At 40.3% G+C, this 15,977-nt stretch overlaps 1 protein-coding gene across 2 annotated transcripts in view; it reads right to left on the minus strand.

Annotated features, from left to right (window-relative positions):
* Positions 1–1,672: 1,672 nt before the first annotated feature.
* The window catches only part of LOC306799073 (uncharacterized protein), a 134,500-nt gene continuing 120,195 nt past the window's right edge, over positions 1,673–15,977 (minus strand). Inside the window, exons 3-4 of one of the 2 annotated variants that reach the window (XM_079299609.1) lie at positions 4,071–4,184; positions 1,673–1,894 (exon numbers count right to left, since the gene is read on the minus strand). In XM_079299609.1, coding sequence (XP_079155735.1) covers positions 1,855–1,894; positions 4,071–4,184 — 154 coding nt within the window. In that variant the 3' untranslated portion in view covers positions 1,673–1,854. The remainder of the gene's footprint in view (positions 1,895–4,070; positions 4,185–15,977) is intronic. The other variant, XR_013773523.1, reaches the window with a different exon arrangement.

The following is a 15,977-nucleotide window of genomic DNA, read 5'->3' on the forward strand; positions in this document are numbered from 1 at the left end:
TAACAGTAATGTGTTTTCATTTTCTTTTCAAACTCTGGTACAAATTCAGCTAATATCACTTCATATGATCTCATACTGGGATAGAAGCCAAAAGTTTCACTTGAAATCTTTGCAGTTATCAGATCTGGAAAACTTTTCAATCACTTAAGTTTGAGAAACATTTGTAAAAAAAAAAAAAAAAAAAAAAAGAAAATCAAAGATAAAAGGCCAGGGGCTTGAAACATTTATCACTTCATCATACTCTTCCATTTGATGCTAGGTCAGCATCTTTACAGATACAATAAAATGTTTGCTCTACCTATATTTTGAGTTGTTTTGAAAAAATAAAATAAAATTGATGAATAGACAGGCTTAGAAACAGACACAAAGTAACATGGCCAGGCAATTCATATGGCAATTCACATTCTTAGCAAGCATGTTCCGGAGTAAAAAGCTCCCAGGCATAAATGGAAGTTTCCAATACCTGATTCCAGCAGTGTAAAACTGCAAACACACAGCCACATTGCTTTGGTGTCAGCCTTGCAAGCCCCAGCTCTGCCAAACAGTGGAACAGCCATGGGATAGTAGATATAGGATAAGTGTGATGCTCCCAGAAGGGATTGCTACAGCTGGACCTGCTCTTCCCTTCACTTTTCCATAGAACTGGGGATCCCAGGCCTGCCCCTACTGCAGCTCAGTCAACACCATCTCCCTTTTACCACTACCAGGGGCCTGGGAAACCAGAACAGGCTCCAGAGACTGATCCAGACAGAGGCTGAAAGAAGGAAGACAGTGGGATGCCCAGAAGAGTGTCCAGTTGGAAGCAAACATTATCAACATATTTTACTGTCTGCTAAAACAGGAGTCTCTCAGCTCCATATGACATCACATAGGGACTGAATGAGGAAAGATTAGGGTACTTTTCTGGCATGTCTGACACATCCCAGTCTCCTCCTGATAAATACACCACAAACACCTTGCCAGCACAATTGTAACTGAAGGAAAAGCAGACACAAGGTAGAAGTTAATACAACCACAAGCACAGACCAGTTCGTACCTTGCCAAGCTGATCACATTTTTTGAGAGAATATGCCAATTTATGAGCTATTAGGTCAGCTTCAGACCTGCTCTGGTTTCAGGAGTCACATCTTAGCAAGAGACAGCCACTTTATCCACTACAGGACAAAGGGTACTTATGCAAAGCCCAAATCTTTAAAACATTCACAGCCATTTTAATCTTATCATCAAGCAGTGAATATTCAGGCCAGAATATATCTAGACTTCATTAGGATGGACTTCAAAATACAGTTTTAAAGCATTAAAAACATTTAAAACTTGCTTTCTATAAGCAAGTCAGCACATGAAAGATAGGAGGGAAAAAGAACATCTCTTCAGAAAGCACCTGAAGACACACCAGGATGAGTTTGTAGGCTGATGGTTACCCCAGGCTGTTACCATATGCTGCCCCCTCTTCAAAAAAATAGAAAATACAAGAAGTACTACCAAAATGCTTCGATTGCTTTCCCACACTTACATTAAAGCATTCTTTGTGCAGGTAAGCAAATATAGTTAGATTTCTCCACTTCCTTGATGGGAAAAGTGATTTTTCCTTCCCTCAGTAAGAGCTGTCATTTATGTCATACTGGTAAAAAAAATCCAAGAAGGCTGCAAATCAAATTTTACCACTGTTTATTTCCTGTTGAACATACCTACTCCCATTGCTTTCCAAAACTTCCCCTCAAAACACTTTGTTTTCTCATTATTTCCTGCACAGTTCTCACCCCCTTGCTCTTTTTCCTCAGTCAGAAAGGCTTGGTTTCTGGTTCCCTGAATTTTTCATTACCTCTCTCTCTCGTCAGCTGCAGGGGAGACTCCTCAATACTTGGTTTCAAATACAGCCCACCAAGAAACATCTCTGGAGGGGAAAAAAGTGTAGATGGCTGAACAGAAAAATTCCCACCCACTTCACTCTCCACTGTATGCTTTCATCCTACTCTCTGCCCTGGAGAAGTCACACAAGTTACTATTCCCATTTGTTTTCCTCCTTCACCCACTGGGCTCCAGATGCTCTTGATACACCACTGACACCCTCTTTGCTCTGCTGCTTGCACTTTTGCCCCTCCCAGTGCTGGGATATTCCTGAACCTTGCTGCAGCCTGCTCCTCTCCAAAATATATTTGCACCTGCTGCCTATTTCCACTCAGACATTGCCCCTGACAGCTTTAAATCAATAATATCATTGCCTTTTCTCCCTACAGCACCCAAGGCATGTCCTTTGGCTTCAGGGCTGTAGGCTGCATGGCATCATCCTGGTTCTGAAGCTGAGACTGCTGTCCAGACACACCTATTGCTTTTAGGTGTTACTTGCTCCCATGTACAAGAGTAAAAGACTCAGAAGGTCACCCAAAGCTACTTTCATGGTGCACCCTCCATTTTCAGCCCTGAACACAATTTAGACAGAATGAATCTAAACTAGATTCAAGAATTACAAGGATGTTTAAACAAACGTGAAAATTCTGTTGTCACTCTATGAGTTTTAGGGTTCATTTTTACTAGTTCTTAAACATTCTTTGTGTCATAACTTGAAAGAGTGGTCTGGTCAGCAACCCTGCAATTGAAAACTCATCCTGTGATGCATTTCTCAGCTCTGGTGCATTTACAGGACCACATATATGGTCTTGTGTGTATTGATGCAGAAATGGGAAACCTCTGCCAAAAGCCAGGTGTCCTAGGTTACAATGTAAAGATGTGCCCAAAATATGTATTCTATCAACACCTGCCGAAATCAGGTAGGGCAGTGATTCATATCTCTGTTGGAGATATCCTCTGCTAATGGGCCACCTGTTAAAAATCAGATGGGGAAATGTTCTTTATCTTTCCCATGACCCATCCTTAGTGGACCATTGAGTCCCACTGCATGACAGACAAAATTACATAATCTCATTGTGAGATGGTCCTGCCAGGGGGAGGAGCCAAGCCTTTCCTACCTAGATAAAAACTGAGATTTGGAACACCAAAGCAGCTGTTACTCACTGATTTCCAGAGGGCAAGAGCTACCAGCCCCAGCTACAGGATCGCTGCTTGAAGAAGACCACATCATCTGGTCTGCTACCACCACCCTAACTAGTGGGGTGTCAGGTTGTATTCTGACTCTGTTTTTCTTTTGTACTATTGCATGTATTTTTCTCTTTTTTTCTTCCTATTAAATTGTATTTCTGACTTGGAGTCTCTCACTGGTCTTTCAAACCAGTACACCAGGTCTTAAAAACCATGTGCTTTTCTAATAGGACTTGTATCTTTTCACTTTGAAAAAGATGTTCTAAGAAGCACAGATCTTATTCATTGGTCAGTATCTGAAGGTAACGTATGAGATACTAAATTGAAAGCAATTAGAGTGTCAAGATATAATTTCCACCGAAAAGTCCTGTGCCCTTTTCTAATAATGGTCCCCACCTATCTACAGGCATAGCCAGACAAAGACAAACCAAAGTTCCATTTACCCCCCAACAGGGTTTGGACTTGGACTTCCTTTCCTTTCCTCTGTGGGCAGAGCTACAGCAAGGGAGGGAGGCAGGAAGACACATAAGCTTTTTTTTTTTATTATTATTTTCAGCCACTGGAACTAATTTATCAGCTGCATTCCAACAGGCTTCAGGTGCAGCCTAGGTGTGATATGGACATTTCTGCTGCTGTTGCTCACCTGCTTGTTTCACTAACAAATACATGCAGGGGTCTAATAAAGCTCAGCCTCACACTTTTCTCGGTATCAGCCTCACCCAGAATCAATTCCAGAAAGGCAAAATTCATTTTGTCAGTTCAGCTTTCTTCGACATTCAGCTAAAAGCTTTTAAGTACAGAACAATTACATCAGAGAGTTGGTGGGGGTGGTATTTTTAACAGAAACCCTCTTATTACTAAACAGGAACAGTAAATTCTGAAGGTTGATGTTTGTAATTAGGAGGTGTATCTGTAGTATCTGTAATTTCTTCCATTCTTACATAGAACCATCTGAATTGTATCTTCCTGTTTTGACTAAAAACCTTCTGAAATCAGGACTGAGTTAATTATAAACTATTTCATAATACACTCACCCATCTTTCATGAAGCAGGAAGAAGGGGAGTTCAGAATCCTCCATGTAATTCCTTCAATCTCATTCACACCTACTTCAGAAGTGCAAATCCTCAGGTTTCTCTGTGACTCAGGCCTGAAATAAAGAAAAACAGGACAAAAACATTTAGTAACTTTATGTTATAAACCGATAAAAAATTAAATTATAATAATAGGTGCTTTAAAGCAATTTGTTCATACTATATTATGCCCTGTGGATACTCAAGTCAAACACATTGCCCTAATTCAAGATCAAATGTGTAAGTTGACAGAAAACAAAATGCTTTTACACAACTACATAGCCTTATATTTCAGGCCTTTTCCTGTTCAGTTACAATAAATCCCATTTAGGCACTGCAAGCTCTTCAGTCATTGGATGAAGTTCAAAATTTCAGTCAGAATGCTTCCTTACTAGAATTTTTTTTAAACAGGAACACAACCTGGAATGTGATCTTAAAACACAGCTTCGAGAAATTAAATTTATTGGACATTCATGCCACAAGAAGGAAGCTGAGTTGTGTCAGCAGAAGACAAATCCACTCTCGGACATATATCTTCCTGTTCTCTGCATTCCCAGTACCTTCCAGTGTTCATCTACTTATTTTCCCAAACCATGTCTAAACACACAGCAGAGGTGCTGGGCAGCAGCAGGGGGTGATGTCCCTGGAGCACTCCCAGCACCCATTTGTTGTGCCCTCTGCTACTCCCCACACACAGAAACTGCTGCCCATCTTGGCAACATGGAGATTGCAATTCCAACAGCCAAAAGTAAGACTAAGACTTAAACCCTCCTAAGTAAACAGTAATAAAAGATTAAACATGACAGTTAAAATTAGGTACAAAAACCTCCATATTTGTTCGTCCCTCATGCAAGTACAGTCTCATGAATATATGTTCTCTTGCCATTTATTTCTTATTCCTACACTTATTATTCATTTTTATGTAGCATTATTATACATTACACAGTTTTCTCAATCACATCATGTGCATTTGTGTGTGCATTTGTACAGCCTTGAAAGAAAATCAACGTAAGCAGGCATTCCAGTCTGAAGTCAGGAAGTTTTAAAGTGCATATTTGTAACACTGAATCATGCAGCATGAACTGAAGTCACTAAGGCCTGGCAAATTTGTGGAATCTAGACATTCAACCCTGTGAACAGCATTAGAGGTTATTCCAATGCTCAGAAAGTCAAATAAAAGCTGACTTTTGCAAAACATTCTGAAAATCCTGAGCATGAAAGAAAGGACACTTTGTTAGTGATAAACTTTTGTTATACCCAAGAGTGCTAAGTGCACCTACACTTTTTTTTTAAATAGTATTTCTTCCACACATGGAATCCAGAATAACTGCACAGAGCCCAGAGAGCTTCGTCTTTGCAGACTTCTGGTGGTTCAGTAAACACCTGGAGCAGACACATCTATAAACACAAATTACAAACTTCTCTAATTCTATGTGATTAAACATAATTGGCTGCATTCAGTTACCTTGCTCAGGAATGTACAGTGCAGTAATGGAGAAAAGAACACTGAACTTCATAATTGGAAAGTCCTACTTTAAAAATGCATAGCCTCATGTTTTCTAACTTAACTAAAGCTGCAAAAACAAAAGATACCCTTGGAAGCCCCTGCGAGGTGAAAATCACAGTAGTTTGGACCCCTCTGGCAGCGACAGAAAATATTAAAATCTTAGTTTGATTGATTAATTGAATGTAGCATCATAAAACAGATTGCTCAGATCCTCAGCTTTAGCAACTGGATCATTTTTTGAGGACCATGGTGAAATCATGAGCTTTCCCAGCTCAATTAGGCAGGCTCATTATTAGGAGACTTACATATGAAGCAAAGTATGATCTGTAAATGTTCATGACTCACTCCTCATGTACTTTGTGTTGACTGCAAAGAACATTTCAAAGCCCAGCTGTCACCAATATCTATGATAACTTCTTCAAACACAGAGACACACACCTTGAAATCTGCTGACAGCTGGAGTGAACAAAGAAAGCCAGAAGTTTCAGATAGCTCTGGAAAAATACACTTGAAAAGTATGCTTTGTTGCTCAAGAGTTGTTTTGTTTTGTTTTTAAAGAAAGGATGGGCTTCAAAACAGAGATGAGTTCTTAAGGAGCAGACTTTGAGGTTCATTCTCAAGCTCGGGTGCACTGAAACCGAAGGGCACCTTGGTTTCTTTAACTGGCCCTTAATTCCTGCTTCAGGTATTTGCCTCATTTTTGTGTGAAAGACATACACACACAAATCAAATTCCCTTTATCATAATCTCTGCAAAAGAATTTTGTTATTTTTAACCTATTCAGAACAATACCATCTTTATTAAAGGTTGAAGATGGTCAGACAGAATGCTCCGTTTCATTTTATTTTTTTTAATGTAACTATGTGCTGTATTTCATGAGGAGATAACTGAATAATTAAATCAAGATACATGGCTGAGACACTGAAGAGTAAATCACCTTCTCTGTGTAAATGATGCTACTCAAGAACAATTTTTTGCAATTTTTGATACTTTTATCTATAGGGAGAAAAACTTCAGAGTACTCCCAGAAGCTCAAGCCTTGTTTTCAAAAGCCTGCCAAAGTCATCTGAAACACATATGCCAAACATACACTGCAAAGCAAAATGCAGGGCCTTCCTAGCATTTGGGAAAACTTGGGGGAAGAGAGGAGGAGTCAAAGCAGTCAAATAAAACACAATGGAATAAATTGAGCACTTAAATACATATGTCCATACATCTTTCCCCAAAGGATCTTCCTACTGTGTGTACATGCCCATGGGTGTGCACTGGGAAGGTGTGGAACACAGCCCTGCCAAAACAGAGCCAGACCCCAATCATACCATCAGCCAGCCAAGGTGGTGAAATTCCCTTTTTCCCTGGTTTGAATGCAAGGAAATCACAGAAAGAAAGGATCCTGCCCACCCCAGGCCTGCAGCTGACAGGCAGCCTTCTGTTAGGGTTATGTGGGATGGTTTCACACAGCATGGAGACAGGAATGCCTGCACAGGGGAACCTCCAACACATCCCTCTGTCCACATTTTACAGGAACCTGCCTTTGCACCCTGGGCACGCACAGGAAGGGTCAGGCAGGGCCAGGCACATGCCAGGGTGCACAGAGTCAGCTCATGTGCCCAAAAGAAGCAGCTTCAGATGCAGAAAGTCAGCAAATGCCAATTGCTTTTTAGCACAACACTTGCAGAAACACCCACGTGTGCACACACACACACACACACACACACGGGGGGGAGGTGCAGAGCATCTCTGCTTTAAAAACACTGTGAACTAGAGTAAGTCAAAGATCAACTGATTGTGAGGTTTTCCTGGAAATGTAAATATACTTCTAAAAAGATCTGTCTTGGTGTTCTTCCCTCCACCAAAAACTGTTATGCCTTCCCCCACAACCAGAAGGTTTCCCAAAAGATTACTTTCCCAGTCATCACTACCACTAATGATCTTTTGAATGCTGTTTTAACAGGTAAAATCATATCTCCTAGTCAACAACACAAAGCTGACCTAGAGTTGGGCTGCATTTCTCCAAGGATATTATCAGAGAAGTAGCAAATTGAGCCTCAGAACCTTAAAAGATAAGGAATACTTGCTTATAGCTATTTCAAGTCTGCCTAATGCTGCCACAACTTGCTTACGGAGGGGGCAGGGAGGGAGGTTTTGGGGCTTGTTTTCTTAATAAAGACCATAAATAATGTGACCCACAGGGACCTCAGGAGAGAAGATGATCTGAATCCCTCTGTCTCAACCCACCATCAAGAAACAAAATAGCATGGAAAACAAACCCTACAAATCTGGGTCACATCAATACAAAGCCCACAGATGCCATGACAGTCACATCCACTACCCTATTTCATATTGTGACCCCCGATTCCCCACTAGTATGGAACAGGAAGAGGAACAGTGGCAGCAGGAATGACTTCATCCCCCATTACAGAGAAAAATTAATATCAAGGTAACCTTGTTGGGCCATCTCCCATAAGGAGTCATACACAGAATGCCGGGTTAGCCTCAGGCTTGGTGCTGTGGCCATTCCCCTGCCTGTTATGTATGCCCTTGGCTCAGAGCACAGCTCAAACCCAGGGTTCTGGATGAATGAGACAGCCCAAGGGCCCACGAGGATGTGGCTGCACAGGGGCTGCCCCAGGCAAAGTGCAAGAAAACAGGGCTGCAAGAAACTCCTCTCCTGGGACATAGCTGGGGCACCTAGTCAAGGGCACAGGGCAAAGTTCAGGTTAGAGACAGAGCCAGGTGGAGTGAAAAATAAAATGTGGGGGTTCAAGTGAGTCATGACTGCAGGACCTCTCTCCCACTGAACTCATCTGCATGCAGGTGAGATGTCTGCCCCTCACAGCTGCCACTGTAGGTTGCAAATACCTTCAGGCAGACATCATAAACTTCATTACACCTGACTAGCCTCAGGTTTTTAGTACAGCATCCCAAAACATTAGCCCCTCCTGTTCCCCACCTCACTTTCAAAAGAGAAAAAATACATACATATATATATATATATATTTATATATATATATATATAAATATATAAATATATAAATATATATATTCCAAAAACATTTCATAACTTCCAGAAATGCATTCCTGATGACATGCTGTACCCTAATCTAGTCTTTCAAAGCACAGGGGCCACAGCTGCTGAGAGAGCTGAGGCAGGTACCAGGAGGTCCTGTCTGCCAGCACCTGTGTGTGAAACCCAGCCCTTCGACCATTCCACTGGGGGTCTCACCCTACCCACTCAGGGGTCTCTATATCCTCTGGTCAGCATTGCTGTGCCCCACTTACTCAACTCCCCTGCTGCAAAAAGAGCTCTGTTTCTCCAGGATTTCTCCATGGGAAGCTTAAGGCTGAGAGGAAGGCATGCATGCCCAGCTGCTCTCTATTTTTAAGTTGGCCTGTTATGCAGTTATAATAAGGACATACCTTGCATTATCTGCAACTGCACAGCCCTGAATTCCAATCCAACCTCTTTGGCTGGACTGACAAAAGCTTTGCATTATGTGGCTTTTCACTGGAATCAACTTAAAATGGAAAAAAAGTGATCTATTTTCCTTTCTCTCGTTTTCTCCTTAATTAGAAGGGGTTTTTTTTTCAAATAAATCTACAATATACATGGAAACACACCCATTCCTTGGAAATTAACTCTAAAGCTGGTCATTAACTGTGAAACAAGTCTGCCATCTGAAATTTTGTTTAAATTTAAAATAGACTGAAAAAAGTATTTTAAACATATCTTCACAAGAAAGTCCGCCAAGATTTGGTCACTAAATCCAGCAGAATAGAAATCCATGAGGAGAACTGGGGACATTGCTCATTTCAAAGTAAAGACTGGCACCTCCATGTCTGGGGAAAGACTTGCACAACCTCCACAACTTGCCAACTAAATATCTGTTGTGGTATTTGCTCTGTTTTTGAATTTTTTATATCTTAGGTATAATCTGAATAGCAACTATTAATGGACAAGGGCTTAATAAAGGAAACAATATTTTACCTATGCTGATGACAGGAAAAGACATCCAGCAATGTCTGCACTCTTAAATCTTTATGCACTCTTAAATGCCTTTTTCTATCAAGTTGTAGCTCAAAGATGACTCTGAGCAAGTCAGTAAAGTATCCTGCTTCAAAGTGTTCAGAGAGGGGAGCTTGTCTACAATACATGTAATGTTGCTTTTGCACTCATTTTTAACCCTTAAAGAAAACACTGGCAAAAATTTGATAATTAAAATAATCTATTACATTCTTGCAGTTTTCATTCTTTAAAAAAATATTAACTATGTTCACCAAGTAATATAATGAGCATAGAAACAAAACTAAAGTGCATAAGCTTTCAGGTTTCTAGACATTATCAGGAGTCAGATTTCAAAAAGGAAATAGCTTCCTCTGTTCCACAGCTTCCATTTATCTATAAACTTTCCTTATAGATGTATATAATTCTGGCAACAATTAGTCCATTACACACAGCCCTCAAAAAATTAGCAGCTACTGAGAAATAAGCTAAAATGATGAGTTTAATCACAACCCATTTTGGGAAGAAGAACCAATCTGACATATCTTCAACTATCATTCCTTTAAAAGATAAAGTATAAAAATCATTAATATGTCTTGAACTCAGAAAGAGACTATCAGTTGCAGAAGAAAAAATGAGGTTTGTGTAAAAGCTTTTGCCATAACCAACCTAATACATGGCGTAGGATTTAACAACACACAATTAGGAATATACCTTTTGACACTGTTAAGGAAGCTGCCCTGCATAACTCAAAATTTCTTATCTAATGTTTATTTAATAGCTCATTTTTGTATAATATTTGATCTCAAATATTCAGTAAAGTCTCAGGAGACTCAGACTCCAGCCTTGTGTGCTGTAAAATTAAAAACTACGTAAATTTAATTTTCTTCCCATCAAAAACCATGACAATTGAAGCAAATTCTCTACATTGCCTCTTGCAATACTTAACATATCAAGTTATTCTTAACCTATCACATCCTGAATCTCACCTTCTGCCACAAGTTATATAACTAGAGTAGAAATTGCCAGAGATAAAAACTCATGGCCTTCATCTGCTGAGACCTTTTTATCTTCTAAGACTGGACCAGACACTGTATTATTACCAAAATGGATACTATTTCAATCTTCATTATTTTTCAGCAGAAAAACAGTTAAAATAAAATACCAAATACTAAATACCAAGCATTTCTGCCCCAGAATTCAACACTGCAGAGATGAAAGGGACAGTTTATGCTCCTCTGACCCATAGCAAAAGAAATCAAGCCTTGCATTCAGATCATGCTTGGAAATTTTCTCGGGTATTATTACAACAATATATTTCTGTGAAACTCCTTTCCCAACTCTGGTTGGTATTTTCTGACAGGAATCTCACCCATCAGAAAAAAAGAAACAAACAAAAAAAAATCATCAGCTGAAAAAAATGTTTTGTGAAAACATAACAGAATAAAGAGATTATAAGAAAACACATACCCTAAATGCTCTGATTCCCACTGGTTTGCGTGGCTCCCCAAAACAGGCTGGGGCATGGCCTGGGGAGAACACAGCTGAGTGGGTTTAGAGGCAGATATCCCCAGTTTGCAAGATGCAATGTCCTGCAGGTGTGAACCATGTGCCAAGCACTTTTCATCAAAGGTGGCCTGAACAGCAGCAGCAGCACACAGGCAGTGATATTTCTGTGGTCCACCAAAACCCCCAAAACCCACAAGTGGAAGGGTGGAGAAGTGTTTGCAGCTCTGAGTGGGGCAGGTTAGAAGCTAGTATCAAACATGGCTTGGTCTTTGAGTGGGCAGTGACTTGGCTCCAGCCCTGCCAGGAGGTGCATGGGCCCTGCACTCCCTCTGAGCTGCAGTGCACTCACACTTTGGGAGCCCAGCTGATATTTCTGTCTCACACCACATAAAAGCACCAATTCACTCTGAGATGGCTCAGCAAGTTCTGAAGCATGAAGTTCCTGCAAACACAGGTCCTAAACTCTCCATAAACCTTTCCTTGCAAAAAAAGGAAAAGCTGTTCCAACCACCAAGGCGGGAAGAGCCAGTTCCGAGGCTTGTGCTTATCCGTCAGTGGTTTAGGGGGCACAAGAGGATAAAGGTTCAAGGAAGCAGAGGGAAAGAGGGTTTTTACAAGGCCCAGTTTTAGGTCATCCTGAGTTCAGATTTCCAAAAAAAAAAAAAAAATCATCATGGTGCTTTGCCAAGATGACCAATATTTCTGAAGGAGCTGCTTTTGAAATTATTTTAATAGAACAGACTTAAAAACATGTCTATATTCAGTATTGGTGCTGTCTCTTGCTATTAAAACCTTATCACTCCTCCTCCCTTCCTGACCCATCATTAAATACAATTAACTCCACTTTCTTTCCAATGCCTTATGCTTTCTTGGCAAAGACCAGGCTGCAAAGCCTATCAAAAAGCAGAGAATGGAGGAAGGAAAGATGAAACACAGCAGGATAACTGTGCCCAAAGCTGATGATTTGAACACAATTTAGCTTACAGTTAATTCACAGCAGGATTTTTGTAATGTCCTTTATCACCTATGAAGCCACTTCCTCATTATTCATTATCATTACACATAACAAGACAAGGAAAAATGTTTCTGCACAAAATGGAAAACCATTAGCATAGAATCAAAAGTCAAAAAGGCTCAATAAATTTTAGAAAAGCAACCAATCCTTGCTTCTGTTCACTAGGGAAAAGTAGTAATACTATATCCCACTGAGGTGATCTGTAGCCAAACCCCTGAACATCCTGTTCAAAACTTTCTCTGGACTTGTCAGAGTTCTTCTCAGAGAGAAATGAAGAAGTCCCATCCAGCCTGCACCCTCCAGTTGACACTCTTGTGTCACACAGAGCACAGAGCTCTCTGTCTGCCCTGCTACATTTTAATGCAGGTAAGTAATCTACAAAAAATAAGAGAAAACAGTATAATTCACATTTTGCTCCTTCCTATGCCCTAATCCCTGAAATGCTGATGCATTTCAGCCATAAAGTGTACCAAAGACATTCAGCTTATTGGTATTTTTTCAAACCATGGGTACTAGGACACTTAGCCAAGAGTCATCAAGATCTTCCATAACATTCATTTCTAATAATGCATGATGGAAAATTTGGTTTCACCATCACAGACAAGAAATCTACCTCAGTAGATAAAGACAACTAACTCATGAAGCCAAGAGTCAAAAATATCTCAGAGGCAACCACAGGTCAACATGACATTTTCTTTATCTGATCTTGGATGCTGCTTGTACATAGCATAAGGAAAAACACACTGATAACATTTATGGTGTCTTACTATTGAAATTACATTTGTTTGCAGCTGTGAGAAAGCACAGGCAGATTGCAAACCACTACCTGCCTTTGCCAGCTGAAGGAATTTACTTTGAATGGAAGTGAATGGAAGGCTGAAACGACCTCCACAGAGAATGCTAGAAGTTCACTAAGTCAGAGAGGTATGTAGGAAAGGCAATATGCAAGAAAACAGGTTTTTGTATTTCTACAAAATAACATTTGCAGCTTCAGGGACAGAGCCAAACTTCTATATACTGATGTCAAAACAAAGACAATTTACCTCCATATAAGTAACAACCTCATTGCAAAACCTGGCCATTAAACTTCATCCCTTCTTCTAATCCCCTGTACTATGCACTTTTTTCAACTGACTGTTACTTCTCATTTGACCTGTTTAACCTCACTGTTTAATCTTTCTACTCCCAGACCACTTCTGCTGCTCTCTCAGCTCACAGACAGCCTTCCATTAGAGCTCTTCTCAGCCTGGAGGAATGTTAATTGTTGTACAAATCACCCTGTAGAAGTGAGTATCATGGAAAAAAGCTGAGCAGCAGAAACTCAACCACTAGTCAAACCTATTCAGCTTTTTCTATCGTTGAACAAAATAGGAAGACAAGTCAAACCCAGAAGTTTTGTTTTCAGGTAGAAAAAAAAAGGAAAAATATAACACAATTGGGAAAAAGTTGAACAAAGGGAAAAAACCCCATAAAACTTCTTTGGAGATGAAACAGCACAATGCAAGTACACAAGGAAACCACAAAGAGAAATCTTGGCACAGATTAAACTCCAAAAAACAGATATGATTTCTTCAAAAAATCTGAGAGAAGAGGTTTATTTTTCCTTATTGAGCTATTAATCATTTACCTCAGCTCCTTCTTCCATCTACACATTATGAAAAGAAAAAAATAATAAAGGCATATTTTTATAGTATAATTCTTGTGACTTCAACAGCCCATCATGAACTTCAGTTAAACACACAGGGAAGTGCACAAGGACACTCTTCTGCTCATGCACTGGTTCCATGAGCTGTGAGGACAAGCACTACCTGGAACAAAACGAGTCACTGAGTAGCTGAGCAATGTCAAGAGAACTCATGGAGTCAGCAAGCAGAGGTTTCCACATGAAAAAAACAACAAGAAGCATTAAAACAGTTTTGGGAGACCCAGTAGTTAGAGGCAAACCTTTTTTAAGCTCAGCTGGAAAAGCATACAGCAGGAGGAGATGACAGGAGCCATCACACCAACCTGCTCAGCCTTGTGGCCTCTTCACTGGGCTGGATCCTCAGCCTCTGCCTCCACTTCCTCCCACCGCAAAAACCTTTCTCTGAATGCTCTAGGACTTTGTGGCCTCTCTGCAGTCCAACTGAAAGTAATTTGCTCTCCCATTTCTCTCCAGCTACAAGTACTCAACCAGATTTTTAGATTGTTTCTGAGTTTGAGGATGAAAAAAGGAGCTCCTATCTCCTTTGGAGATGGTACATCTCCTGCTGCAATCCACAAGTTGGAATAGATCAGGGGGCCAGATCTGCAGCTCTGACCTGAGCATGAGGCTTGAGGCATCAGCATCAGTGAAGAAGCAGAGGGTGAAAGAGATGCTACTAGCATGGCCTTTCCTATGCTCTTACAAGAAATGATGCTTCAAACAGAAAAAATGTCTAGCCCATGAAGGAACAATTTCCTAATTCCTTTCAGTCTTAGAGAAGGCTTTATTTTAATAATCTTTCTAAACTGCTTAATGGGAATCCAGGATACCTGCTATACTTCAATTCTCTACATTTCCCTTGATTACAACAGCACTTCCCTTCAGAGAACACACTGCACACCTTACTCAGGGGCTGACATATCAGGATTTTGGTGGGTTCTGACAGAGTTTAACTTTTTCCCTTTCATTTTATTCCTTTGAAGTTGTAAAAGAAATACATCTATAGTCTTCTTACTATAAATACAGAAAATCCCTACATTTCATAGGTTTGCTACCACGTATGGGTTTTCTAGCAAACACAGTGCTATATGGTCAGAAGTGTGTTTCCTGCTCAGAAGCACCTGGAGCTATCAGAACTAACTCCACAAACCCACTCCCTCCCCTCACTGACAATTCACCCTGATACTACTTTGCCCCCAGTGGATCAAAACCAGTATGAACTCAACCTCCCCAAAAGAAGTAATTTTTATCCTGCTACGTTTCATCAATCACAGAGTGAGAGAATACAAGTAGAAGTCTGTGCATGCAAAGGGGGTTTAAATCCCTTTCTCCTGCCCTGAAGATTTTTATTAGTGTTATAAAGCCAGAATATTAGACAGACTGTTTCTTTCATCATGTCACTTGCAGACAATCAGTTGTACCTGATAACAAGCTGCCATAACTTCTCATTTCAGAATCCAACACTGTCCAGCCTAACCTTGAAGGAGAAAGTAAAATAAATGACATCTCTCTTAGGGTTTGCCTTCAAACAGAAAGCAAAGAGTAGAAAAGACTGGGAATTGATGCATGGAGATGTGAAAACATTAAGTGAGGTATTTCAAACTTTTTTCCAGGTAACTTCATAAGAGACGATTTCAGACTTGAAAGCACTGTCTTGATTAAGCTACATCCACCAAAAAAAAAAAAAAAAAAGAAATTACTTAAATCAAACCAAGTAACTGTGGAAAGCTCTTTTAAATACCACTGCCTGCAATCTCATAGAGTCCCAGGCAAAGTTCCCAAAGACTTCAATAAAACATTTGTCTGGGATAAGGAGTGCCAGATTTGGCCCACTTTAATACATTAAGTCTGTGGTAGGTGAAAAACTGAAACATGGAACAGTTGTGAAACTACCCTCATAGCCAAGGAGATAAAACAGCACTCATCCTTCCCCACAATGGGAACATGCAGAGGGTGGATGGGAAAGTTGAAGAGGAGGAGGGAGCAGGAATTTTAGGATAAAAATTATTTAATATCCTCTCAGTGTGGGCTGGAAAGGATTGTGGTATGCCTGTTAGAGAAACTGGCTGGAGTGCAAGGCTGAGAAAGTGTTTGAGGATGTCTTTGTGTGAGCCTGTGTGTGTGTGAGTGTGTTAAGGGTCAGGTCTGTGCA

This window comes from Erithacus rubecula (assembly GCF_903797595.1).
Source record: "Erithacus rubecula genome assembly, chromosome: 3".
In the NCBI taxonomy this organism is placed as follows: Eukaryota; Metazoa; Chordata; class Aves; order Passeriformes; family Muscicapidae; genus Erithacus; species Erithacus rubecula.